Source organism: Anas platyrhynchos, chromosome 20, assembly GCF_047663525.1.
Source record: "Anas platyrhynchos isolate ZD024472 breed Pekin duck chromosome 20, IASCAAS_PekinDuck_T2T, whole genome shotgun sequence".
Taxonomy (NCBI): domain Eukaryota; kingdom Metazoa; phylum Chordata; class Aves; order Anseriformes; family Anatidae; genus Anas; species Anas platyrhynchos.
In genome coordinates, this window is record NC_092606.1 from 6591969 (window position 1) to 6619637 (window position 27669).

Sequence of the window (27669 nt, forward strand, 5' to 3'; positions counted from 1 at the left end):
CTTCTCATATTCTGCCCTGTCACCGTGATGCCCTGGATCGCAGCTCTCACAGGTGTGGCTGTTCTGCTCCTGTGTTTTCCTGGGCTGTGTGGACATAGCACTTACTCGTTGTCCAGGAGCATGTCATGTTTTCCACCATCTGTGCACCCCCAGAGCTTATTGACGAAACGCTGCTGTGAATCCATACGAAGTAAACTGAGATCACAAAACAAGCTGGTTAGCAGAGGCACCGTGTGTGTGGAATGCAGTTGCTCTTTTGTTGTGCTTCTCTTTTTGCCTTTAGCGTTTAATAACACGCAGCAAGAAGGGAATCTATCGAGCCCTGGCAACCAGAGGAGACGAGGTTCCTCTTGATTTAGTCACAATCCCCTCTAGCAGCATCAAATTTTGGACTAGACTGAAAACCCATTGATCTGTATCACAGTGTTCTCTTCCTCTCCTGCTGTGACTGCAAGCCCTGTAGGTTCCTGCTCTGCCAACCAGAACTTCAGGTGTACATTTGGTCTTCCTGGAAGACTTTATGGAGGAAGAGTTCTTTCTCCTGCTGTTTATTTTCTTCTTTCTCCTGCTACTGGCAAGCTGCGGGTCCCTCTGGGGCCGGATCTGAGGTATGAGCCTGTTCAGGAACAGAGGCAGCTTTTACCTCCTGGGCTGTCCTCTGCTGTGTGCTTTGCAGGAATTTTGTTCCTCTTTGTCTGTGTAATAAAGCTGAGAAATGAACCCCTTGCTGAGAAGCTGGTGGTGGTCCTCTGAGTCCCAACAGGGTTTTGTGGGAAGCAGAATTTGGGACGTGGGACTTCTCTTGTCCGACTGGGGGTGGAACACCACCTTTTTCACAGGCACAGGAGAGCTTTTGTCTCTTGGGGAAACTTGGACTTCTCACGGCTTTATTTTTTTTCCCTCTTCAGCTGATGTTTTATGTAGTGCCAGGAGTGAACCGCTGCCCAGATGACTTTGAGATTCCTGCTTGTGAGAGCTGTAAGGACTGGGAAATTCACACTAGTGTGGAGCTGAGCCCTGCTGGGAGCTGTGGGCTGTGTCAGCAGCCTGGGGCTGCCCCCAGGACACCCTGCCTGCCTCGCTGGGTGCAGCATTTCTCTTCTTTTCAGCCTGGGTGTTGCAGTGAGGGCTGTCTCCTGGTGCCAATCCTGTGTGTAGGTTGTGCTGTGGTTTTTAAATGTGGTGCTAGTGGAGCTAATATTTCCTTCTGGGAGACACCTCACGGTGTTGGTAGGCATCAGTCGGTGCAATTGTTGACCCAGTGTTGCATGTATTAGTTGATGAGAGCACTGCTTAGGGGCTAATTAAGTTGAGTGGCTTCACACTGGGGCTTTTTGTAGGGTGCTCCTGCTGTTTACCTGAGGCTGCTTGGGAGGGAGAGTAACACTTTCTGCAGGGAAGCCAGACAGTAGCAAGCTGGAAATGAAATAGGGCCGGGTCGCAGAGCAGCACGCACAAAACACTGCTTTTCTCTTCCTTCTGGGTGCCCTCGCTCTGGCAGAGATGCGACACGTTGTGTAATAACGCACGAATTTCCATGACTGCACCGAGTCTGTCCTCACAGACCCCTCGTTCATAAAGCCTAATTGACAAACTCATCCCTCACAGCTTGTCTCCTTCCAGTTTTTGCTGCCAGTGTGCCTAACTTCCAAAGTGTTGGTCTTGCTGAATAGATCCTTCCAGGATTTCTGGTATCAGTTAGGGTGCTGGGGAATTCTGTCAATGTGTGCCTAGATGTTATGTTTTCAATCAGAACAAACACTTCTAGCTATTGACAAACACAAAGCACTGCAGCTGTGATGTTTTGTTACCCCCAGTTCTCCCTCCTTTCAGGGCTAATTAAAGTTTTTGTTGGTATTTGTCTGATGGCTCCCTTCTAAGGAGGCTGCTTGGTTGAGAGAGACCCCTGTTTGCCACTGGATGGTGCCAGTGAGAACCTCTGCAAGGAAAATTGCCAAAGGACTTACTAAAAGCTGTAAAAGAAATGCTTCTGGTATGTGATAGGTGCTTGTTCCTACAGTGGGTGGGAGAAGGCTGAAGCCAGGCTGGGGTCTGACCCCAGTGCTTTCTGGAAGAGGCTGAGGGGGTTGCAGATCCTCAGTGGCTTCCTGCAGAGCTTGGTTTCCTGCACTAGGATGCTCGATTGCACCAAGGAGAAACCCTTGGTATTGAAAACATCCTTGAGCACCTTCCTGCTCACCCACCATGAGGGGTTCGACAGCTGGGGGAGCATGGTTTCCCATCTTATAGCTGACACATCCTGAGCTTGCAAGGACAAGAGCAGGAGCAGTGTTTTAGTGTGCCACCAAGTAGTGTTCTTCTGCAGTGCTTTGTACAAGCCGGGAAGTGCAGAAACCAGTTAGGGCAAGCACGCCATGGGAAACATACCACTTCGCCTTCCCTGCCATCGCCACCTCCAGAAAAATTCATCCCACTAGCAAAAAGCAAGCAGGAGGCCTTCCCCACCCCACCCAGGCAATTTCTGGCTCCCCGGGCAGGAGCTGATTGCTTTCCAGCAATGCATTTCCAGAGTTTTAGGCGCTGAAGCACAGCCTGCTGGAATGAAAGTGGTGGAAGACGAATGACTTCCTGAGAACCCTGTCACAATTCGAGCTGGACAGGTGAGCTGTTCCTTCCCAACACTGTGCTGAGACTGGAGATGTTTTAGTCTCCCAGATGTAATGCTCTACGCACGTTACATGCATTGACTGAGATATTCATACAGGCTCTCTGACTTGCCTGCTTGGGCCATTTAAATGAAAGGTGGTGCCTGGCTTTCTTGAGGATGGGAGCCTCCAGCTTTCCTCAGCATCTTTTCAGAGCCCCTTGATTTTTCTTCCTTTCCTTCCTTTCCTCCTCCCTTTAACAGAGCAGTGAGCTGAAGGTTCCTGCTAGGCAGCAGAACGTTGTATTTCATTAACTACATTACACACTTGGTTTAATTTCCAATTAGCCTGGGCTGCTAGTGAAATAATCTGATTGCTTGGGCTGTTCGGTGTTCTAGAGCTGCCGAGCATCCTTCCTGCCCCCCGAGCCCCTTTTCCATGTGGGTTGATAGGCAGACACTCAGGTTTTCACCCACCCCCTTTCCTCCTTGTCGATGTGCTTGATGCCATTTGCTCTGAGCTAAAGGTTTGAGCTGCCAGAAGGAATAACTGGCAAACGAGAGCTCCTACCTCTGCAGCGCTGTGCGAGGTCGGATCCGGTCTCCTGGGCTGCGGAGGGGGGAGTTGTCTGTACGTGGGTTTAAGTTGGGTTCTCGCTGAAACTGTAATGCAGTTTTAAGTGCAGGCTTTCGTTTTTAATAAGAGCCGGCGAGATTTAGTTATCCTGCTCCCAGTGACACTGCTCTGAGAGTCTTAAGTTTGTTGGGAGATTGGTGCCAAGAAGCAGGGTGATTGTCATTCGGCTCAGCTGTGCTCCGAAGGGATGGTGCTGTGACTGCCTCTGAATAATGCTGAAATGTACCCGGGGTGGCTGGATATAAATCAGCAAGCCAGCAAGCTCTGATGGTGATTGTTATTACTATTTAATCTTCAATCTGTTCTGCATTTGTACTTTCGGGTTATTTTTTAGGCTGGTTCTTATTGAAAGACTGTATTTGTAGTGAGTCAGGTGAGGCGTTCTGCCATGCACATCCCTGAATACGTGGTCTTATTTCAGCTTTTATAAGACACGGCTTATTTGTCCCATTTTTCTACATTTTATTATTTTCTAAAACAGTGCTTTTCAGTGTTTTTACTCCATTAATCTTTCCCTCAGACTTGTTACGCATTTGGATTAAAAAATAAAAAAGCAGTTAACTTACAAGCTTTAGCCTTTAAAAACGACGATTTCTGTTTATTCATGGGTTTGGGCCCCACTTCTGTGACTAGTGGCCTGTTTTTTCATGGCTTTTTGAGAACTAGAACACTACACTGGATGTTAGGTTGTCCTTTGAGTTTGCTTCCAATATGTGGAATAAGTCCTTTAGCTCTCAGCTGGTTTCTCATCAGCTAAACTCGTTGAGTGTTCTGAGAAGCAGAGGATGCCCTGCAAGGAGCTTAGGGCTGGTTTTCTCCTCAACCAAGGTATGGCATCTGCTGTGAAATGTCTCCAGTTCAGTGGTCTGACTCTTGTTGTTCTATACCAAACATAAAGCTCCAGCTTTACTTATAATTTGTCCCTCAGTATCATCATCTTTGCTACTTGTTTTCAAGGTGTCAGCCTTGAAAACCTATTTTTCAACTGACACATCGCTTGTTTTATCACCTTGCTCTTTGCACTTGCTGTTGGGTGCAGCTGGACTTCGTTATCTCGCGTTGCTGTGCTCAGGAAGGGGCATCAGCAGAGCTGGAGACAAATCTGCAGCTTCAAGGCTGAACTTTTCTTTGGCTGAGTCCTGCTGAAGTTGGTGGGGTGCTGGTAATATTGCTACTTACAGAACACTTTTTTCCGAATATTTCCAGTAACATGGACGTGTTTGCCAGAGCATACCAGTTATTTCCCCAGGTGCTGTAATTGTTGTAATTCATGAAGCCAGCGGCAGTGCCAGTGAGGAGAGGTGAGCCTGCCTACTTGAACCAGTGTTTATGTTGGACCGCTTCCTGAAATCTGTTTTCGTTTCAGCTGTGCTGTGGCTGTGTAAAAAGCCTTGAAGATGCTAATTATTTTTGTTGGCATACCATAACATATCAATATGTTCAGTGTGAATCGCCAGCAAGTATTTATTTATTTTTTTATAAATCAGCATTGCTTAAAGTTTGTTGAAGACACTCCCCATCCCCTTCCACCTCCTCTTTAGGTTCATTACCTTGTCACCATGCTGACAGCGGTGCTGTCCTGCTCAGGTAGAAGGTGAGGACAGCAGTGGTTGTGGGCTATGAGATTGTATCTGCCAGCCAGTCTGGCAGAACCAAGCTGCCACCAAATGTTTCAGTCCCTCCCAGTCTTTTTTCTAGCACGCTTTAGGGTGCAGCCTGGGGTCTTCTTGGGCATCTTGCCATCTGATGCTCCTTCTAATGGATGCTTTTAATGAAAATCTGACACACTTGATCCAGTGGGTTGCCATTTAGTGTCCCATCCTCAGCTGGATTTGGATACTTGCATTCATACTGCCCTGCTAGTTCCTGAAAAGAGCCCCAAAAATCCTAAAAGCAGGACCTTGTTTGCAGCCAGGTCTCTGGGCTGGGGTCCCTGAGGAGCAAGCAACCCACAGCAGCAGCATTTCTGTGCAGCCTGTGCCTGTAGCAAACCCCAAGGGACAGACTTGGCTTAGCCTGCCAGGGAGGAGACAAGTGCAGCTGCTTTGACTTGTACTTGCCCCAGGGCTTGGGATATCCACGAGGTCTAATTACTGCAATGAAGTTGGTGTTTGGCAGCGTGAGTTCATTTGCAGAAGCGCAGCCCTGTGCCTTAGTGCAGCTGGCAGGTAGCTTTCTGCAGTGCTTTCATTCTGTCCCTTCCTTTTTTTTTTTCCCCTAAGTCCTCATTTCGTTTTATAAGTGCTTTTTCATAATGGCTTTGAATTTTTAAGTTGCTTTTGTGGTTTGTTTTCACTTGCAAATTTCTGAAGTTTAATGAAATTAGAGCTCTCTCTTCAGTTTTATGCTGCGTCACATTAACCATTCAGGAATTAGGCAAATTAAATAATGGCAATATCTTAATAAGTAACAGCAGCATATCTTAATAAGTAACTCATTAAAACAGCACAGGAAGACAGCAGTTCTGATTGCTAATGGTTTTGGTGACAGAAGGCTCATTCAGCTAATGAAATTCATAAAATCTTGGATCAGAATCCTATCTGTGACCTCTAGGTGTGAAATGCAAAACAATCAACATTGCTGTGCCTGCCTGGTGACTTTGGAATAGATTCGCTTAATGACAATGCAGCCTCTCTTCTGGTCGCACTGTTCTTGTGTTGTGTGCTGCATCAAAAACCTCTTCAGTCATCTGAGAAACACGAGATTTTTAATAACATCTCTGCCTTAATTCCGTGGAAAATCTTACAAGGCTTCATCTGAGCAGGTTTGCCTTTTGAGTTGGGGATGACATGGTATATACACTGTAGAATATCCTGACGATGCCTCTTCATTGGGTATATCAGTTCTGTGTGTCAGACTCGGGTTTAAATCCCTGTTCTAGTTAAACAAATGCTTATGCTCGAAGGGAACAAATAGAAAAATCTTCTATTTTTGTGTATGAATTCTGCAACTCTTCTATTTTAAAGGTCTTCGCGTGACATCTGTTAAAATAACTTCAGAGCTTGAGCATGGAAGTAGGAATCAGAAGCTTGTATTGCTTCTCACTCTTGTCAGACTGTGCCCTTGCCCTCCTCAAGGAAGCACATTGCTTTCATCCATGCGAAGAACAGGGAAGACTTTATATTGTCTTAAGTACAGCAAGAACGTTTTCAATGCTGACTTGTGCTTTAACAGGACTCCATAAAGTGCCTCGCAGCCTGTTGGGCTCTATGGAGACTATTTGCGATAGAAATATGCCTTATTAAAAATATAATGGGAGCTGGCCATCGTAGGGAAATTGTGGGTTTGCTTTCCAACAGAGTGACCTGGCAGAATTGCTGCAGGGCTAAAGGCCACCTGGCACCTGCCTTCTCTTACAGGGGAGGTGGTTCTCGTGTCTTGGATTGCGTTAAGCTGTGTATCGTAGGGCTGCCAAGGGGAAATCGGGCAAGAGGCATCCCTCCCTGAATGAAAGCAATGAAAGGTTTGTAGACCTTGGCTGTGTCAGTTGAGCATCTGGTGGAAGAGGGGGGAGATGAAGCTTCCAAGGTGGAAGCCTGGAGCCTGCAGAAGGTGAGATGTTCTGCTCCATCCCTGTGGGCATCCTGATGCCATCTCTGGCTCCTCCTGCTGCAAGGTCTCCTGTGAAGTCATGGTCCCAGGTCCCTGTTCTGTCTAGGGACATCTTTATCTTTTGTCTGCGATAAACAAAACCATTTTCAGGTTGTAACTTCTCTAGCAAAATGCTCTTTACACCTGCTCTGCCTGTCCATGTTTCCTGTGTTTGTCAGCAGCCCCCTCCTGCTGTGCTGCTGTTCTTTCACTTCTTCCCCAAGAGACTTCACATTTTGGCAAAGAGTAAGGCTGCAGTTGAGCTGTGGGCTCTCCAAGTTTTTGGGGGTTGTGCTGGGTCTCTGAAGGCTCTGATGACTGACACGGTGGCTGCTGCGAGCAGGCACCAGGATCTCCGTGTTTTCCCCTTGAAACCCGTGTTAAGCTCATGCTAATCCCCATCAAGCCTCTGCAGACATGCTAGCAGGGAATACATCTCCTTGTCTCCTCTCCTCCCAGGTGGTAGCGAACGCCGTGGCTGCTTTGTCAGAAATCAGCGAATCGCATCCCAACAGCAACCTGCTGGATCTCAACCCTCAGAACATTAACAAGCTGCTGACAGCTTTAAATGAGTGCACGGAGTGGGGCCAGATCTTCATCCTGGACTGTCTGTCTAACTACAACCCCAAGGATGATCGTGAAGCTCAGAGGTATGTTGGATCCCGCTCTCTGCACGGACCACCTGGGGTTATTTGGTAGAAGAGCACTTGCAGGCTTGTGGCAGTGTCACCTCCCTGAAGAGGGCTTGTGTTAACAGGGTCTCTGTGTTCAGGGCTGTAGCAGCACAAATAACACTTGAAGTACAAGTAGCTTAAGGAGGCAAGTTTGGGGAATTTGGGCTGATGCTGGAAACCTGCCTATTCCCTTTGCAGAACCAATTTCTTTTGTTGGCTGACTTTTTTTTTTCCTCTCCCTTTAAAAGGCCAGACCTTACTGAAATTGACCCTACTAAGAAAGCACCAGCCCAAGACCAACACTATAACAATGTTAGACCCAGCTGGAAGCACTATTTGGGGGGGGGTTCTGTTCTAAAGCAGAGCGTTCAACTCTTTTCTGCTAATTTGAGAGGCAAAAAACCCTTAGATTTTGGGGGCTTCCATACTACTGCAGGTCTGAGGCTGGAAGGTTTTTTTTTTTCCCCACTAATAGCTAGTCTGTGATAAAAATTAAAGTTATTTTTTTAAAAAATACTTATTACTCCAAATTCTCCCTTGTGCTTCTACTTTTAGTTCTAATGACTAAAGCTAAATACAGAGACCTTAGGTTTAGCTAGTATTAATTCACACACTTCAAGCCTCCTCCTGATCTGTGTCCAAAATGGCAAAGTCAGATTTTGTACCCAAGAAAACAAGGAACAAGCAAGGAAAGTTACTTGGAATCGGGGAATTCTCAGACTTGATTTCATGTAAAAAGTGGGATGGAGGGGAAGGAAGGGGCACGAGCCCACAGGAAAAATGTGGTCAGGCCGTCTGTGATTCGCTGGGTTTCTTTGGTAACTCTGCTTTTTTGAGGCACATCAGATAATCCACTTTTTTAAAAAGGCCTGCCAGTAGCCTTGCTGATTTTTCCACCTCCCTCCCCCTTGTGCTCGAAGAGGCTGTGCCAGAAAGCAGATATTAATGAGTGCTAGAAACCTGCAGAGATCTCCGGGGTGCCAGGCTAGTATTGTCCTAGCTCTGTCAGAAAGGGACCACTAGTCTGAGCAGCTGTGAACATGTCCCAGTTCCTCATCCTTAATTCAGCTACAGTGGAGTGTAAAACTGGCTGGGCAGTAACGACTTCTCCTTTCTGTGGAGTTTGACTCCTAGAGCCTGTCTTATTGCAAATAGAACGGCAGCACCTGCTTTCTTACAGTGCTCTCATTTACAGCACAGCCCATACCACTGCCCCCATGCATGGAGAAACTGAGGCACGGAGCAAGGAAGCAACTTTGGCTTCCAAGACCTCAAGCAATGAAGTTGGGGATGGCCTCTGGCTCACTTCCAGCCTCTTGTGCTCTTCTCTTAGCCCTGCTGCTTCCTTTCCAGAGCAGCTGAAAGCAAATCTTTCAGATAAACTTTAGGGAGGCACAGATGGGAAGAAGATTGTTCTGGGTTAGCAATATGCAGGAGGGGGTGGGAAGAAACTTGACAGATGCTGTAAGAAAGACCATATGAACCCAAACTTCCTTTCTGCTTGGCTTGGGTTGTTTAGGATGCTGTTGACTATAGGATCCGCTGAGGCAAGTAGTCAAGCCCAGACTTGGGAGGATATTTAGGTCACTCTTTGCCTATATCTTCAGAGCGATGGAAATCTTCTTTTTTTTGCAGAAACAAATGGCTGAAATGACAGCAACCTCCCCCCAAGCAAGCCAGAAGCGTGTATCACCTCTGAGTGATTCTATGGGGGCTGAAGTGTTTTTTCTGGTAGCGGTTCTGTTAAAGTTGTGCTTGTAAGTGACAGACAAGATCACAGAAATAGGAAAGAATACCACGAGGCAAAGGAAGAGAAAGCTAATAACTGAATGTGCGTTGGGACTTCAGTGCTGAGAACTGGAAGAGTTTCTGAGCTAGCTGTAGCAGGAGAGAAACCTGGAGCTGTGACAGAAGTTGTTCTTGTTTGCTTCCTGCTGTGCTCAGGAAAGCAAGGCTGCCTGTTCTTGGTAAACAAAACCGAGGCAAAGAAGGGTCTGAGGAAGCTGTCTTCAGCCATGCGCGATCTCCTAAGTTCAGATAAGATCTGAAATATTTGACATTTCTGAAATAAATGCAAACCCTCTCTTACTCCTCTGTTTCCAGTATTTGTGAACGGGTGACCCCTCGGCTGTCTCACGCCAACTCAGCAGTGGTGCTGTCAGCAGTGAAAGTGTTGATGAAGTTCCTGGAACTTCTGCCCAAGGATTCTGACTATTACAACATGCTGCTGAAGAAACTTGCCCCTCCGCTGGTTACCCTGCTGTCTGGAGAGCCTGAAGTTCAGTATGTTGCCCTGAGGAACATCAACTTGATTGTGCAAAAAAGGTAAAACCTTGAAGGAGTGTTACTCCTGGGTGTGTTATCTCAGACCTTCAGGTATTTCCACATACACCAAACTGCATTTAATCCAGGTTCAGCCCTTTCAAGGGATGGATTAAGCAGTCTTGTGACTCTGGTGGCTTATATAAGTTGTCTTTGCAGCACACTCGTGATACCAGTGTCATCCAGTGCTTTTTTACCTGCCTCTCTCTTTGCTGCCTTTTTAAGCACAGTGAGAAGTGTCCTCCTACTACACTGTAAATCAGATTTCATAGAGGGAGGAGGGTGTAACTGCAGAGGTTGTAGTGACCTGTAGAAACTCAACATCCTTTATGCTATTTGCTCTTGAGCATAGAACCAGACTTGTGGTATAATGATGTACAGTGGGTTGGTTTTTTAACCAGTTTACCTCCACTCACATGCCTGGGTACTGTTGGTCCCTACTGGAAAGGTGGGATGACACCTTTTTACCTTTAACTTTTTACATGTTTTTTTCCTATTTTTTTTTTTTACCTGATAACATTCATGGAAGAGCTATTGTGTAGTGGCACCATTATCTTCTAAGTGAAAGCAGACAATGAGTTTGTCAGTCAGCAGGTTCTGCCTTGAGATAAGGGTGTTACACTTTCACTGAAAACACTGATGTCCACTGACTGCCCAAAGTGCTTGGCTCAGCAATTCAAATGGACATGAAGACATAGATATGGTTAGATACACTTAAATTCTGTATTTTGTATTTAAATAATTTTCTCTAGTCTGCTAACTTCCTTCATATTGTTGTTTGGTGTGTCTCAGACAAAATAACACCATTCTGCTTTGCAGTGAAAGTCTGGGTAGATTTCTAAACTGAAGGTACCTTTAGTTAGGATAGAGCCCAGTGTTTGTACCAGTCTTGGGTGAGACAACATTTTGTTTCCTTCAGGCCTGAAATCCTGAAGCAGGAAATCAAGGTGTTCTTCGTGAAGTACAACGACCCCATCTATGTCAAGCTGGAGAAACTGGACATCATGATCCGCCTGGCTTCTCAAGCCAACATTGCCCAGGTCAGCTGAAATTGTAATGGATCCTGCATCTGTTCTGGGGAAGGTCCTGGGGAGAGGATGTGTGCGGCTATTGCCAGTGTCTTGGCTGTTAGACATCGCTGTCCCTGTGCTCTTTGCAGCTGCTTAATGGAAAGTATCGCCTAAATTATGGAGTTGCCTCCGTAATGTAACTGGAGGTACCAGGAGTCGTGACAATTAGGCAGATCATCTCAGAGATTACATTTCCAGGAGAGCTGATGTCTCCTGTCAAATGAGTCACTGCTAGAGCTGAGGTTAGAACGAGAGGCTTGTTTCAAGTGAGAGAGGTGTGCCTGTAATGGAGGCATTCAAAAAGGTCAAACATTACTGAAGTGTGACTTTCAAGTGTATTAGTTAAATTATTACACCCTTGTACAGGCATTCTTCAGAGCTACAATAACCTTTATTTTAACTTAACTTGCTTCTAGGGTGGAAACTTCCCAAAGCTAGAGCTAAACTAAGTTGAGACCACTTTACAGTACAGATTCTTTTGGTTTTAATGTAGTTTAATTCAAATTCTGAAAAGAAAGGAAGCATTCTCAAATGCCACCCTGGTCGCAAGCCCTAATGGTAATGCAGAATGAGTAATGCATCTGGCTAATGCTCTTATTGTCCTATCATAATTGTCAAAAAGCAACTTCATTTAATGTGACGTTTTTAAGCAGCTCTCTACAGCTCTCTCCTCTGTTCTTTGGGATTTTTTTTTTGTTTCCCTTGTTTGTTTTGGAACAGAGCAAGGTAATTCGTGCCCCTTTTGTGACGGGTACATGGAAAACATTTTAAAAATCAGTTTGCATGAGAATGTATTCAGAATTTTCTATGTGTTCTTGGTAGGCTCCGTACCAATTTTAATGCATAATGTTTAGATAATGCAAGTTGTTTGGATGAAAGGCAGTAGTGTCTGGGGGGCACAGTCTGGAACTGGGATCTGCAGAGTAATAAATAAATCCTTTCCTGGTTCTAAAGAGGCATTCCGAAAAACAACCTAAGCTTTGTCAGAAACACACCCTGAAATGAGACCCACTGAGAGCAGGCTTCCACTCTCTTCCTCCCCATGCAGCTTGTCAAGACACTTAATCTGCATGCCTGCACTAGACCAAGGCAGCACAGTACTTGTGTCTGAGGTGCTCAGACTCGAGCAGCATTTGGACAGCATAAACTACCAAACCTGGGTGCTAAGTACTGTGCAGTGTAGATCATCCAAGGCAATAATAAAGCTTCAAAACACAGATGTCCCGTCTACTCCTTGTAGATTTATTTGTCTGCAGTCTGGCCCTTCAAGGCCTCTTTATCTTGTCATTGTTCTGAGGAATTGGCATTCGCTATAGATTTGTCAAACAACTGTCTTGCTTTGTGCTGTTCAGTTCTCCCTTGCAATCTATTGGTGACATCAACGTGAAGTCCCTGATGTCATGTGTGAGAAACTGAAACACGGGATTTTGAGAGGGTGTAAATTGCATAGGATCTTTTTTTGTAATCATGTTTAAAGTGATTTTATTTAAGATAAAGTGGCTTTTTATTTAGTGGTGTGTAAGATCCCAGTAGGTCTTGGTTTAAGCCCTTGTTCAGTTTCCATTAGTCTCCAACCCCCAGAAGAAATCTTACTGGGGAGAAAATCTTTACATTGTCTTTAAATTTGTAGAGGTGTTTCAGGATGTCTTCGGATCTCCTCCTTGTCCTCTTTCCTGATCCAGCAGGGATCCAGGGATTCATCTCAGCACAGAAAAGGAGAGACCAGAACTTGTTGCTTAGAGCTTTGCATACGGTAGCTGTAGAACAATAAGTACAATAAGCTGTATGTAAAATCTATGTGCATGGATATGGTGAACCCTACTTCGCTATAGCATCACCGTAAGGACGAGTTTGTAATATTAAAGCTTGGTGGGACTGGTCTTGGTCAGGGGATCTTGATGGAGCCATGTTTTGGCTTCAGCCAGCCTGAACCAAGCCTGGCTGCCTACTCCAAGCCATTTTTCCTCCCAGCAGTGTTGGTTTCAGAGGTAGGCATCGACTGCAGGGTTTGACTGCTTGCTTTGAATGTGTGTGGCTAGCTGTGGAAGAATTCATCCTGCATGTATTCTGTTGTTCAGGTGGCATCGCTTGTCAGGTGGGCATTCTCCCAGTGTGACCCTGGCCTCATGTTGGTCTGTTTGCTTTGCAGGTCCTGGCAGAGCTGAAGGAATATGCTACGGAGGTGGATGTTGACTTTGTTCGCAAGGCTGTCCGAGCAATCGGTCGCTGTGCTATCAAGGTTGAGGCAAGTACCTGAAACTCGGGGTTTTCCATGCTTCTCAGACTTCAAAAACAATATTAGGCTTTTCCATCTACTTCCCATATTATGCAAAATTTCTTTGCTGCAGTGCTGGTGACAGTGACCTGGATACATCATGCCCCAGCTGAACAGCTTAGCTGTGAGCTCTGGCTGAGTACATTGCAAGAGGGTGGTGTGCTTCTCTCAGACCTCAGCTTGCAGGCAGGGCAAGGCAGCAAAATCAGTCCTGATGGAATATTTTACTGTGTTGGCACCAGTGGAACAATGACCACTTATTCACGAGGTCCTCCTTTAACAGCTGTGGTCTGACCTTTTGAAGGGGGAAGGAAAAGAGATTGTGCAGAGGAACTCAGTACTACATGTTTTGTATCCCCCCTCCTCCCTTCAGCTGAACAGAGAGAGTTCAGCTAAGAGTTAGGGGGTCTGGGGTCACTTAAGAACAACTTGCACAAACACGACTCACTCCCTCTGCTTATCTAGTTTTGAAGGTTCGCATATCCTGTGGCTTCGTTTGGGGTGTGCTCTCTTTAACCTAGCTACTTATGCAAATACGTTCCCAAGAACCCTTGTAGTTATCCAAAACAACAGTTTGAAATGTCCTCTGCCAGTTGAACATCCACCAAATGCTCGTAATAGAACAGCTTTTAATTTGTTAAACTCCCTGCAATTAAATCCAGCGTGCCTGACAGGAGCTCAGAAAGGCTGCAAAGAGAGAGATGACTTATGCCATGGTGTTGATACTTTTCAGTAAACTGATAAACGACTGTAAAATGTCACATAAGTGGTCTAATTTCAGCTGAGCTTATTTAGCTTTTGCTAAAGTGTATTCCCGTGAGCACTGACTGGCAGCAGATTTAAATAACCTAATCATGCCTGGCTGAGTACAGTGTCAGTGCACAGGTTTCTCTTGTTGCTAAACCACTGTAGGTCTGCACAAAGAGGGCACCAACTTCGTCCTCTTGAGAGGATCGACAGCCTCTTCCTGTGCAGCTTCCTCTTCCCTCCTTTGGCTTGTAAAGGCTTATCTCTGCAGTGGGCTTCCTTTTAAGTGGGGCCAACAGACAGGTGATCACTGCCTCTGTGTCAAGTCTTCGTTTCAAAATACAGAGTGCTCCCTCCACGCTGCCTGCAGGCAGGAGGCTGTCTGGGAGAAGCCACAGCAGTGACGGTAGGAAATGCTTTTGAGCATGAAAGAGGGCGACTGAGAAGTTGAAAGGAGCTGGTGGCAGCCCTTTTTGTTGGGGTCTTTGTGCCGTGGAGCACAAGCTTGCTTTACTGCCCAGCAGGGACTGCTCAGCAGGACTTGGCCCCGCGTCTGCCCTGGTTTCACATGACAGGTGGTGTGTTCTTGCAGCAGCAAGATGGTTTAGAAGTTTTCACCCTTTCTCACCCTCATCTTCTCCACTCTTCATTCCCATCCTAGATGCCATGCCAGAGTTGCGTTCAATACACACAGGGCTGATGTTAATGCCCCAGCAAATTTGCAGTGACCCTCTAACTGTATAATTGGGAATTTCTCAATAAGCTGAGTTAACCTTGATTTTTTTCAGCAGCGCTCCTTTGAAGACACTGCTGCTAGAGATGAGGTCTGTTTACTCCTCTGACAAGAGCCAAATTTAAGAGGGCAAATATAGAACAACTCATTACAGTGTCCTCATCTCTAGGTTAATCCCTGTCCCCTGCGCATCTGTGTTTACTAGAGGCTGTTTGTTCTGTGAGTTATGACTAATGGAAGAGCATTTTCACAGCCATCAGTGTCCAGGTTCCCAAGGCTTAGAAATCTGCTTTTTGACACAGGACGCAGCCGGCAGGAGCTGTTGATGAATGAGTGTTCACAGGGAACCTCAGCTCTGCCTCCAAGGATCCTACCTTTTGTCTAATTATCTCTCCTAGAAGAGTAAGACAGTAAAATAAATTTGTCTGCTGTGACTTGAGCCGTAGAGCTAGTGTGGCAGTACCTTTGTTGTGCAGCAGTGCACGGTGCTATGAGTAGCAGAGGTGCTTATTTTGGAAATGTAAGCAATACGCATGCTGAACAGCAAGGCTAGTGGATTTTGTCCGGGTTTAAGTTGTGTTGTGGGTTTGGGGGACATCAGATTGTTTTGCACGGATAGATTAGCTAGGGTGAGAGGTAGCTTGGGTGCGTCTGCAGCAGACTGTGTGGTTTAGCATGAGGTAAAGGTATCTCTGGGGTATCTGGGGGTTGTCTGTTGGTTTGTTCCACGGGCAGCAGTAGATGAAGAAGCCATCTGCCCCGTAGATTGTAAGGAAACAAAGCCCTGCTCCTGTTCCCTTCCGAGGAAAAGGAAATGACACGGATGTCATAAGGAAATGACATGGATGTCATAAGAACAGTGATTATTCTAGAGCAAAGGAGAAACAGCAGGCACCGTGTTAGAGGGGGATTTGTCTTGGTTCCAGGACGTTCTGCTAGCAGACGAGCTCTTAGAAATCTTTGAGGCTTATGACCGAGTGTGGTAATTCAGTCATCTTGCAGGCTTTTGTTCGGTTCCTGCAGAACACCAAAGCAAGTTGGGCTGGTTGGTTGTTCTTTCTCATGCCAACTCAAGAGTTCTTTTGGGGGCACTCTTTCATCAATTTGCAGAGCACTGCGGCCCCTGGGGACACCCACCTTCAAACAGCAGTGTGTTTACAAAGGATGGGGTGAGCTGGGATGTGTTTTGTTGCAGGGACTTGAGGACTGCTCTACTGAGCATGTGCCCACGTGATGGCTTGCCTTCCAAGGGACTTTTGGGCTCGAAATCAATACTGTGTATTTCAAAGTGGATGTAGTACTCTTCCTGGAAAAATCATGCTTCAAAGCATCTAAAGAAAAGAAAAATAAGCCTTAATTTGTTTTTCCTCGAAATCTTCATCTCCTGAAACTTTGCTGCTTGCAAGCTCTGAGAGGGCTGCATTTGCTTGAGCTGTAAACAGCAAATGATGCTGTAGATGCTGTAAAGAGGATTTGGCTTAGGACAGATTTACCCCAGGTAAATCTTAAGGTCAGTTGATAAATTGCAAGAGATGAAATTACAAGCTCTGGAGCATCGAGCCTGTAAGGACTTCGAGTGAGGTTCCTGCTGTGAGTGACATTGGTCTGTGTTGAGCCAGGGCCCTTGGTCAGTCTCCAGGAAACTGAAGAGACGTCCAGTTCCCAGGCTCAAATCTGACCAAGAGAAGAGATCAGAGCAGGATGTTGTCAGGCTGTCTTTTTACTGCCTCTGTAGCAGTGTAGTGCATATGAAGTCATGCTAAGGAGGGAGAGGTATTGTATCAAAACCAGAGGAGTTTAAATATTTGTATTTGGTGTGGATTTCAGGGCAGAGTCTCACGGTACCAGTTTGCAAAGATGGTGCAAATGCTGATATATAAGGTGCCTCCTTGGCTGATCCCCGTGCTGGCATTACCACTGTTTGTGCTTGTAGCCTGTGTTTGTAAGATACCACTGCAACAGTCACGAGGGCAGAAAAATATCACAGTGAGGTTTTTAGTCTTTGCTTGTCCCAAATTTAGCCGTACAAGTCATTGGGTTTGTCCTTGAGATTTTTGCCCATTCTCAAAAAAACGGATTCCTGCAACTTACTCAAATGCCATTTCATTCCTCTGCCTCCTGCCCAGCCTTCGAGAGCTGTGAAAGCGGAGGGGACTATTAGCTCACTTGAATTGAAAAATCCACCTACGATGCTATTGTTTGTGCCCTACGACATCTGTCTTGATCCTGAATGCTTTATGAATGTGCTGATGGTGACTGCCTAGGCAGTGTCATGAGCAGTCTGCTTCTCACATTAATCACCAGCTGTGTAATGAGGCTTCGTATGTGCTCTGCTAATAGCCAAATCACTATCCTTATTTCAGGCTCTCTGTTGCTGGAGTTTTTTGCTCCCGTGTTGTCCTGCCTCGCTGCTATTTGGGAACAGACCTCCCTGAATTGTTTGCCTCTAATTCCAGTTCTTGTTCCCGGAGCATGCCAGTGACCAGTCCTTGTTATCCTACAGAGTCTGTGGCTGGGAATTAGGAACTTAGTGTGAAAGCTGCATTGGCAACAGCTGGCTTTCTGTTTATGACTGTATTTTCACACATTGCTAGTGACCTCAGCCCCAGCCCTGATTGCCATGGCTTGGTCAAGTCCAAGAGAGCTCATTCAGTGACATGTTTCACCTGCTAGCCAGCGTGAGGGTGGTGTAAGTAGTAATGCAGGCAATTTTCTTAATGCCAGGTTCCTCAGCATCTGCTGTGGCAGAAGTAGTTCTTCAGCTTGTTTTAATTGTGGTGTTTGTGTTCTTCCCCCCAGCAATCTGCAGAGCGCTGTGTGAGCACGCTGCTGGACCTCATCCAGACCAAGGTCAACTATGTGGTCCAGGAGGCCATCGTGGTAATCAGGGACATCTTCCGCAAGTACCCGAACAAGTAGGTGAAAGTACTGCAGCGTTTTTGGAAGCTTTTGTGTGTTTTATCATCACAGTACAGCAATGCAAACCCCAATCAGCGTAGCTTACCAGGCCACTGAAGCCAAGGTGGTTTTCTTTCTGAAAAGCAGTGTCCATTCTGGTCCTAGCTGCTAGTGTGGCAGGATTTAGATGTCAGGTCTAGACAAGATACCAGCCTGACAGAATTAATTTGAGTGGAAAGCTCTTCCTTCCCCCAACTCTGTATGCATGCTAAGTATAAGACTTCATCAAAAGCAAGTAAAAATCTCGCAGAGGATGCCAAAAAGAAAAAATTGACCAAGTTTGCAGCATTAGGCTTCTGTTTTTCCTCATCTCTTTTAGAAGGCTTGCATACAATCTCCTGGAAGTTCATGGCTTTCATGGTCTGAAATTCCAGGCAGATTGTGCTGAACAGAATGCTGCTGGCTTTCTCCATCAAGTGTTCTCTCTGGCTTGGGCAGTATTCAGCTTATTTTAAGCAGTTTGTGCAATAAAACACTGTCTCTTCAGCTAGAGAATAGTGCAGTAGTGTCTTTCAGCAGAGACTTCATGATCACCTTAAAAAGTAATATGGGACATGTGCAGGTCTCTCTGGCAATTTCTGCTGTCAGTTAGAAGATAGATTGCATGCTTATGACAGGGATACCCACGCACGGGGATTGGGGAAGCTAAATAACCAGTGTGGGGTATTGTCTGTTTAACAGCAAAGCCTCTGGGGAAGTGTGATATCCAATTTTAGAGCTGAAGTCTGAAGATGCCAGTGAGGCTGCAGGGTCAGGCACAGATTCATGGTTTGACCTGTTTGGATAAAACATCCCTTTAGCAAAAATGAAAGGGAGGCAGCTTTGTCTTGAATTCTATATCTGGGTGGTCTTGCTGATTACAGAAACTGCGAAGCTCTTGAGAACCCAGTGAGATCTTAGCACTCAGCCTGGGGAAAGAAAAAGCCTAGGAATACTGTCAGTTGAGTGAAAATGCTGTTTATTTTGTGTTGTGTAGAAATACTAGACATTGTAATTCAGTGCAGGATTCTCTGCAGAGTGATGTGGGCAAAGATGGAGTAATGCAAGTTGAATTCACCCTAGTAACCCACCTGTATTCTGATAAATCAGGTACGAAAGCATCATTGCCACCCTGTGTGAGAACCTGGATTCCCTGGATGAGCCAGATGCCAGAGCTGCCATGATCTGGATAGTGGGTGAATACGCAGAAAGGATTGACAATGCAGATGAGCTGTTGGAGAGTTTCCTGGAGGGCTTTCATGATGAAAGTACTCAGGTAAAAATTGTGTTATACGTCGTGTCTGTAGTGCTTCATGCAGTGTGTCTGTGGGACCAATTGTAAGCATTACTGTAGTGGTCCGAAATACTGCCCAATGAAAACTTAAGTATTTAGCTAAAATAAAACACTTGGGACTCTACAGACTTGTTTTGGGGTCTTAACTCCCAAACTTTTTTGGTTTTTTTGAGGGTTTATAAGACAGAGTAGTAGGGCTTCTCCATGTTGGATGCTTCTTGGGGAATAGCCCTACTACCAACCAGAACGTAAAGAAGAATGGTGATGAGATGCATCACAATATTACATAAATCTCAGTGTACTGATCAGGGCCTTGTTTGCAAAAGTATTTTACAACGGGCAAGAGTCTGAGTTTCATTATACTGAGTTTCCCTGGCAAAGAATAGTGTAATGCATGGGATAGTTAGAAAGCATGGGATGTGAATTTCATACTAGTAAAGGATATTGAGACCTGGGACACATAGCTAAAGCAAGGCTGACTCTAATCTCTCTCCTGTGTACCTTTCTCTTAGGTGCAGCTCACCCTGCTGACTGCTATAGTGAAGCTGTTCTTAAAAAAGCCTTCTGAGACCCAGGAGCTGGTTCAGCAGGTCCTCAGCCTGGCCACGCAGGTAAGCCAAGATGCACAGTGAACCAGAATCCTCCAGCCCGTGTGCTGGCCTGCACTGTGGTGTGTCCCATCTGTTAGACTGATCAGCCTCCCTGGTAGATAGGGTTCAGGCATGTTTTCCTCTCTCCCAAAGAGGAGGGGTTTGACTCCATTAAGAGCTGCTCTGTGCCTGTTACCATGCCATCTGGCATCTGCTTTCTACTTCTTAGCTCTTGCTTCATCCTAAATCCTTCCACATTCCCCCACCAAATTAAATATTAGGCGCAGGGTAGAGTTCTGAAGAAACCAAAATACCTTTTCTTTGAAAGGTGGCTTGCAGTTAAAACATCTGCTGCTCTGACAGAGGGATAGGGCCAAGCAAAGACTTTTTTCTGTGAACAGCAAAGCTTAAACGGTGCTATAAAAACAAAAGAAATAAGGTTTAGTTTTTTCCTTTGTACTTGGATACTGTCAACCAGCGTGGTAGCTTTGTTGGAGGCTGTAACAGTGGGTTAGGATTCCAGATTCATTATGCATGAGGAGCTGAGTAGTGAGCTCAGATCACTGCAGGTAGGGCTGGGCTCGAGCTGTAAGAAAGGAGTGCTGTAGTTCTGGAGGACAGAAGCAGAGATGTGGTGGTGGTAGGAGCGAGACCTCAGCTGAACCTACTGCACTCCCTGTGCAGTGATGTAGCCCAAAAAGAGCATTTCCTCTCCAGGCCTACTGCACCAACCGAGGAAAATACTCCTGACTGCACTGAATGGGCAGCGATTGACTCCAGGTTTTCTGCTCAGAAGCAGCCATCAGCTAGCCTTTTTGGCCCTCTTTTGCTGGAAGAAGTCGTGGCTATGGACTTCATGATACTTCTGCTCATCCAGCTGGGGGTGGTGCGTCGGGCAAGGACAAGAAACCTACCCTGCTCTTCTTGCTTCTGAGTGTTCAAAATCCGCTATTAGGCGGGCTCTTGGCTCCTCTTCAGAGAGGGCTGGGCTAGGGGCCGGGTATATCATTTGTCTAAGCCAACAGAGGAAAGGTACTAAGTGTTAAAACCCACTCTGCTGAGTCATAAAACACTTAATGGCACCCTAGGAATATAATAGGCGTCTGTTTTTTCTCTGTTTGTCACCAATGTTGATTCAGTCTGGCTTTTTTGTATTTTATATGAATAATAAGTCAGGACAACCAGCTGAAAAACACTAAAAAGCCTTATGCTTCAAGGTCTGATTTCTAGGTAGCGATACTGTTTTTCACTTGAGTGGGAGAGTAATTACACGTGTGTTTCTTTCCCCCAGCTCAGGTATTGTTGCACTTTGAGTGCCTCTTAGGGTAAGTCTGCACAGCAAACTGCAGGTGTGATTGTAGCAGGAGCCAGTGTAATCCAGCCAACACTGGTAAAAATAGCACTGAAGCAGCTGGGGATGGGAGGGACACAGATGTGGAGCAGTGATCAAGGTCCCTAGCAAGCCTGTAACCTAACGGATGGCACGGAGCCTCTACATCTTCATTGCTGTTGTCTGTCTGGCATGGGTGGGTGACTGAGCTAGCACGGCTTCATTGGTATGCTCTGCAGGTGTGCATGCAGGCCCTGGAGACTGGAGAATTAGGAGCAATGTGGAAAGGAAAGATCTGAGCCTCTTGTTCCAGTAGATTTACTAAAGTTTCAAGTCTGTTTATTTGGCTGTAAGAAGAAACAGTCAGTCCTGAATCTGGATGTGCCTGGAAGTAGGTAGGAGCGCGTGGTCTTTCATGTCTGCCCTCGCAAAGGCCCTGTCTGATCTTGAACTGCCTGCTGAAGGCAGGATGAGGACATCCTGGTAGGGATTGCTAAGGGCAACGGGTGTAAAGGGTTCACAACTCCGCCATCAAACTGAGAAACAGCACTGCAGAGAAATCTGTCAGTTGACCCAGACGATGTATCTAGGTCCTTGTGAGCAAAACGAGTTTAGCGCGCCCAGCCTCATTACAAGCAGAGGTTTTGCTGTGTGCCTGAGAATGTCTTGAGACAGAGGGCAGGGAGGCAGGTTACAGCAGGTCAGCAGCAATGTGAATGAGATCACAGAAGAGCAGAAGAAATGCCAAGGAGGAAGGCTAATGAGGTGTAGGATATATTGCCAGAATTTTACAGGGGAAAAAAAAACCTCAGTAGCATCTACCCTGTTATTCTCCTGATGTGGGGTTTAGAAATCCCAGCTCTTTCTTCAGTGAGCAGTTTGAACGTGTTACACTACAGCATGAAACCTACCCTTGAATGCTAGCTGCCAGCCATCACCACTTACTTTGCTGTTCTGGGCAGAGCTGTTTGAAAAAGAGAGAGACTAATTCATGCAGTGGCAGGAAAACAAGGATATTATTGACAGCTGGAGAACTGATGGGGTGTCTTTACCACGTACCATTAGTATCTCCCCATACTTCATTAGACAACTAAGGTGCAGGATAAATAAGGGCTCCTTCGTTGTGAAGAACATTCCTTATTAAGATCCCTCCTGTAGCTCTGCAGGGTCTCTTTGTCCAGTGAATGGACCCTTGGTATGTCATATATTTCTAGGAATCCTGGATCTTTCTGTTGCAATACAGAACATAGCATGTTTATTCTTAGTGTGCAATTGTCATTTTCATTCACTCTCTTTTCTCCTGTCCACAGCCCCTTGGAGTTCTCCTGATTTCTTTTAAGTGGCAGGAGAAGTTGGAAAGCAGTTGATAATTTTGTGGGATGGAGCAGCTGGGGGATGTGTAAATCCCGGGACTTTTTGCTCCCTGACCAGATGGGCCAACTCTTTGGTTAGGAAGCCAGGCATTAATGCTTAGGGATTTGTTTTTAATTTTGTGATGTTCATCACAACAGTTTATAACTTCATTCTGAAATTGGTGGCTATCACTGGGTGGTTGTTTTATTTTTTTTCATCCATTAGAGCCACTGCTAGAAAAATTAAGTGATCTTAGGAGTTAGTCCCGTTTAGAAATGTGACTGATGCATTGCTTTGTCGTAGGACTCTGACAACCCAGACCTGCGGGACCGTGGCTACATCTACTGGCGCCTTCTTTCCACGGACCCGGTGACTGCCAAAGAAGTGGTCCTGTCAGAAAAGCCCCTGATTTCTGAGGAGACCGATCTGATTGAACCAACTCTGCTGGACGAGCTGATCTGTCATATTGGATCTCTGGCTTCGGTGTACCACAAGCCACCCAACGCTTTTGTGGAGGGCAGCCACGGTATCCACCGCAAGCACTTGCCAATTCACCACGGGAGGTAAGCTGGGGCAATGCTGGTGATAATGAGCAGGATTGGTTGTTTCTTCCTAGCAAACAGTCCTAAAGATGCATGGGTCTCCTAAAACGCTCCTTGTTTTGTTTTTTGTTTTGTTTTTAACTGATTGTGTAGGGGCTTGTGGATCATTCAAGGAGCCATTCATTGTAGGATTTAATTCTGGGTGTGTAGTTTCTGAGTTCCTGGGTCAATAGACAGGGGAAGTATCATATAACTTCTCCTCACACAAGAACTTTAATGTTTTTGGGGAAGCCACTAGCTCTAAGGCCTCTGGCTTGAGAGCTGGGCTAACAAAGCAGAAGGTGGGTAGGTGGTGAAAGGGCATACTTCAGGAGGAGGAGCAGTGAAAGCAAGTGTCTTACAGAAGGGTATACTTTGGTTGTGTAAGACTTTTTGCTTCAGTGATGGGACAGCTTTGCAAGCCTAAGTTGCATAGAATAATACCAGGTTCCTGGAACTGGCAAGAACAGGGATCTTCTGTAGTTAGAATGTGAAATGGGGAAGGATGAACGAGGCTACCTCTCGGTGCCTGTAAAGCAAGGGGAGCGTAAAAGCAGTCTAGGTCTTGTCACTAAAAACTGCTCAGGCTTAAAACAAAATGCCTAGACGGACGTTGTTCTGTCTAACCTTTGGGGAAAAAATGCTTCGGCTTATTATCTGGAGCTTTAATGTTTCCCCATAATCACAGTCCTGAAAGTGGGTTAGGTCTGCAAGAGCAGGCATTGCAGCAGTCCCAGGCTGTGGTGGTGCTGCTGTTGAGCCTGTTCCCATGGTTCCTCGTTCAGGTAAGCAGTGCTATTTGCTAATGGTATTAATTACAAATATAAGTGTGCTTTACAGCAGGAGGCAAAGTATCCAGGCTTACCTTTTAATAATATTCCCAAAGTGACATTTGGAGTGCTATTTTTTGCCGTTGCACCAATAAATCAGTGTGTGATGCTGCTTCTTTTCTATTTTCTGATACCACTTCTCTGCTATTCTTAGCAACTAAAGCTATTTCTGTCATATGACTAGCTTTGAGAAGCTGAATTGTTTTCTCCCTGCCTATGAAATCAAGTCTGGCTGCACTGACCCAGGACCAGCAAGCACGAGTCTACCAGTCAGGCAAGAAAAGCAGCGGATGCTTTGCTCAGCTTCAGGATTTGCCTCAACAGCAAAATAAGCTGGGTTTGGGGGTAGATTTGGCCTCCCATGTTAGCACCCTTCCCATACACTTGTTTCAGTACAGAAATGAACAGAGGGGGTTAATTAACTCAAGGAATTCAGCTACTGCAGGGAGCAATCTTTCTACTGGCTTCTGTATATACAACACACTCGAAGCTAGTGCCCAGGCACTCAACTTTACTCATTTTTTTTCTGCTTATAGCAGCGTTGTACGTTGCCCTTGTGTTGCTTACTACTGAATTACCCATTACTTCAAGAGAAAGCCTTCCGGGCTTAATCACTAGTGGTAAGGGGAAGAAGCCAGAGCTGGGGAAAAGTGTAAAGGGCTGAATGCTGATGCAGCTTTAGCCTGCTTGGTAAATTAAAAAACAAAAACGTGTTGTTGTTAGTGACACGCCAAGCTTCTCCAAAGCAAGATCACCCATAAAGAGGCCCCGTTATTGTGACTTTCTGCTTTCCTGTTAGCAGAAGGACAGATTGATCAGGCTGATGCCAAGGCCTCCTTGCACTGTGCTCCAGTGTACCCAGTGGCCGCTTGCAGCCCTGAAAGCATACAGAGCAGCTCCTGGGTGCAGGCTGTGGCAAGCCTGAATCTGTGCAGCCAGATTTTTACTGGATGCTGAGAAACCAGTTTGCTTTTTCCTACTGCTGAGGGTGTGTGAGAAAAGATGCACAAAGAGGTAGAGGAAAATTTGTCATCTTCAAGAAGCTTTTGGGGTCATCTGCAGCTGGACACCCTTACAGCTGGCTGATGTTATCTTTGCTACTTCTGCACTCTGGCGATGACTGTTCTGGTGGCTGACCTGTCCACTGCAGACCGAGGTTTTCCTTCAGATTGTGCAGTGAGATAGTGGTGGGAGTGTGGGGATGTCTGCAATGAATGTGGCTTAAGAGAATAAAGATAGCTTTTCCTTGAGTAGATGGGCAGAATTAGCTGTTTGGTGCTTTTCTGGGTACAGACGTAGGAGGAGGTGGTTGTGGTTGGCAGAATACCCTCCCTTGCAGTGGATGCAGAGGTGTGTTTCCATACAAAGCACTGTAGGACAGGAAACCCAACCGCTTGCCACTGTCCAACACTTTAAGCAAGAAAACCTTTATCAAGTCTTTTGGCCCTTTATAACCCTCATAGTCTTAATTCTTTTTTTTTCTTTCCAAGAAAATACAAAGATGCATATACAAATCTCGTTAAAAAGCTCTGTTCTGTACAGCAAATAGAAGGCTCGGTTGGTTTTTTGTTATTTTTTAATACAAACTGACTTAGCTTCAGCCCTTCCTCATTTCTTGCTGGGCTTTGGGGCAACTGCAGTTAAACAAGACCTTGAAGGATTGCTTTATCTCCATCAGAAGAAGGATGAGTAAGTGTTGAAGAGGTGTAGTGTTAAAGGGATTATATACTGGGAACGAACCAAGTGTGTGCACTACCAGCTTGTAATGTGCCTCTGCTCATACATGCTGTTCTTTCCCGTTCTCAGCTTGGGGGTGGGAGTGGATCACGGTAACCACTCGCTCCTCAGAAATGTTTTAGCTGGCTGGTCGGCATCCTCAGAAGTCTCCCTGCTGAAGGCAGAAGCAGAGAGGACAGCTAATATTCGTGCTATTAGAGGTCTAAAGCTTTTAATGCAAAGAAGCTTTCGATCCTTTCTGTCGCTGCTTGGTAACTAATTCATTCAGCAGCCCTTATGCTGCCTCTCTCCCTCTTGGCACCAAGTTGGTAGCGGCTTACGCTGTGGTGCTAAAGCTTTCCCCTCAGCAGCTGAGTAGGGATAAGGAAGAGGATCGTGGCTACTCAAAACCAGCAGCTGCAATCCTTAGAAAAGAGCCCAGTGTTAAAACACCTTGTCAGGACACTAATTCCCGTGGCATTTCTTTGCAATTACCTGTTGGCTGCATCCGCAGAAATACGGGCTGGAAATAATTCTGTCAGTTTCTGTTGGCAGCAGGACACAGAATAGACTTGAAGTTATCTAAAATATTCGCGTGTCTGGATTTAAAGAATAAATATGTTGTAATGAGCTCTTCAGGAGCGACAGTGAGTGTTACTGCTTTTTTTCCCCTCGTAAAACTCGGTGGCAAATGGATATAAAAGATAGCCAGACTGCTTATGGTGAGAAACCTTTGGAATATGTTTAAGAGTCATTTCTAGACTAGCAATTAGTAAGTCTACTAATGCAGAGAAAATAATGTTATTGGTGGAAGGGAGGTACTAGTTTTAGATTGAGGTCTTTAATTAGGAAAGTGGTGGACCTTGGTGCAGGTCAGTAGAAGGTGTTAAATCTGGATCTGTGGGGAGCGGGTGAGTTTGTCCTGGTTAGAGTAAGGGCTTAAGGGTTAATATCAGTGTTAGGTCTCAGGAAACTGGGATTTTTTCAGGTTTACATGTAGCTCTCCAGGTCCCGTGGGCTAAAAATCACCTTCTTTGGCTTCTTCTGAGTTGGGAAATATTTGTTTTCAGTGCTGCCGTCTGTGTAGCACATAGGGCTCATGATTTGCGAGAGGTCTGTGATTCTGCTAGGGAGCAAGATTTCACCCCTGAAAATTCCCTTCTCTGAACTGCAAATTGTGCACAATGCATGGCAGGTCCCTGTGCTCAAAGCATGTGTTGAAGGACCACTTGCCAGAGCAGAGCACATGGCAATGGTTAGGTCAGCTGCTAGGATAATCCTTGAGCTGCCTCCTGCTTGTGGGCCACCTCTTGCTGCATTTCCCCATGCTGGCAATCCGAAGCTGGAGGCTGAAGGCACCCAACATCTCTCTTCTCTGCCTCTTGTTCCTCCCACCCGCAGCACTGATGCAGGCGATAGCCCCGTGGGCACAACAGCCACCACGAACCTGGAGCAGCCCCAGGTCATCCCGTCGCAGGGCGACCTTCTGGGAGACCTCCTCAACCTGGACCTGGGACCCCCCGTCAACGTTCCCCAAGTGTCCTCCATGCAGATGGGCGCCGTGGACCTCCTGGGAGGAGGGCTGGACAGCCTGGTAAGCAGCGTGCTCTTTACCTTCAGCTGATGTGAAATAATTGGAGCCGTGCTCACGTCTGCAGAGCCTTCCCTTGTGCTTGTGATGCTCGGGTCCTTAAGCTCCCCAGTGCTGACACCTCAAACTCCAACAGGATTTAAGCAGCACCAATTTCCAGCAGGTTTTCCTGCTGTAAAATGAATGGTGCTGCATGCAGTAGGATCCCCGTGGTAGCGGGCATGTTTGTTTTCATGCTTTTTCTGCCTGTAGGAAAAAAAAAAAAAAGTTGTTTTAAAGATGTAAAATGCCTCACTGTTTTGTAATTAATTCTGACTCCCATTCAGGAGGGCGTTTGTTCCACCGCCTTCCCACCCCTGTTGAATTTCAATGCAAAGCTCAGGGCTGCAGGCCGCAGCCCTGGGTCACCCCGTTTATATATTCTCCAGAGTGTGTCGTGGTTTAGTATCGGTGATGTCTTAATTGCAGTTAGGTCGAGAGGGAAGCGCTCTGCACAGCCCTCCCCTTGCTGCAGCAGCCACAGGGGGGCATTCAGAGCCTAAAAGGGTCAGGCCCTGAGTACAAATAATCACACGTTGCATCTGCTCTGGGGTGAGAGCTGAGGAGGAGCTGCAGTGAGAGGAGCTGTGGCCTGACACTGGTGGCAGCCAGGCAGGGAGAAGTGGGCACTGCCAGCCCCGGGGTGTGCTCAGCCTCGTGGCTCAGCAGTGGGATAAGAAGCAGGCTAGCTGGATTGGCACCGTGTAACCCCAATAAGACCACCCCGGTGAGCACAGCTGCGTGGGTCGCAGAC

The 27669-nt window shown here is 46.2% G+C and overlaps 1 protein-coding gene across 5 annotated transcripts in view; it reads left to right on the forward strand.

Annotated features, from left to right (window-relative positions):
* The window catches only part of AP2B1 (adaptor related protein complex 2 subunit beta 1), a 79479-nt gene that overhangs the window by 19660 nt on the left and 32150 nt on the right, over positions 1-27669 (forward strand). For all 5 annotated transcript variants that reach the window (XM_072025964.1, XM_005010640.6, XM_038165616.2 and 2 more), the window contains 9 exons: positions 7293-7483; positions 9611-9832; positions 10749-10869; positions 13049-13144; positions 17454-17569; positions 18702-18867; positions 19398-19496; positions 22462-22721; positions 26687-26879. In XM_072025964.1, the coding sequence (XP_071882065.1) occupies positions 7293-7483; positions 9611-9832; positions 10749-10869; positions 13049-13144; positions 17454-17569; positions 18702-18867; positions 19398-19496; positions 22462-22721; positions 26687-26879 (1464 nt within the window). The remainder of the gene's footprint in view (positions 1-7292; positions 7484-9610; positions 9833-10748; positions 10870-13048; positions 13145-17453; positions 17570-18701; positions 18868-19397; positions 19497-22461; positions 22722-26686; positions 26880-27669) is intronic.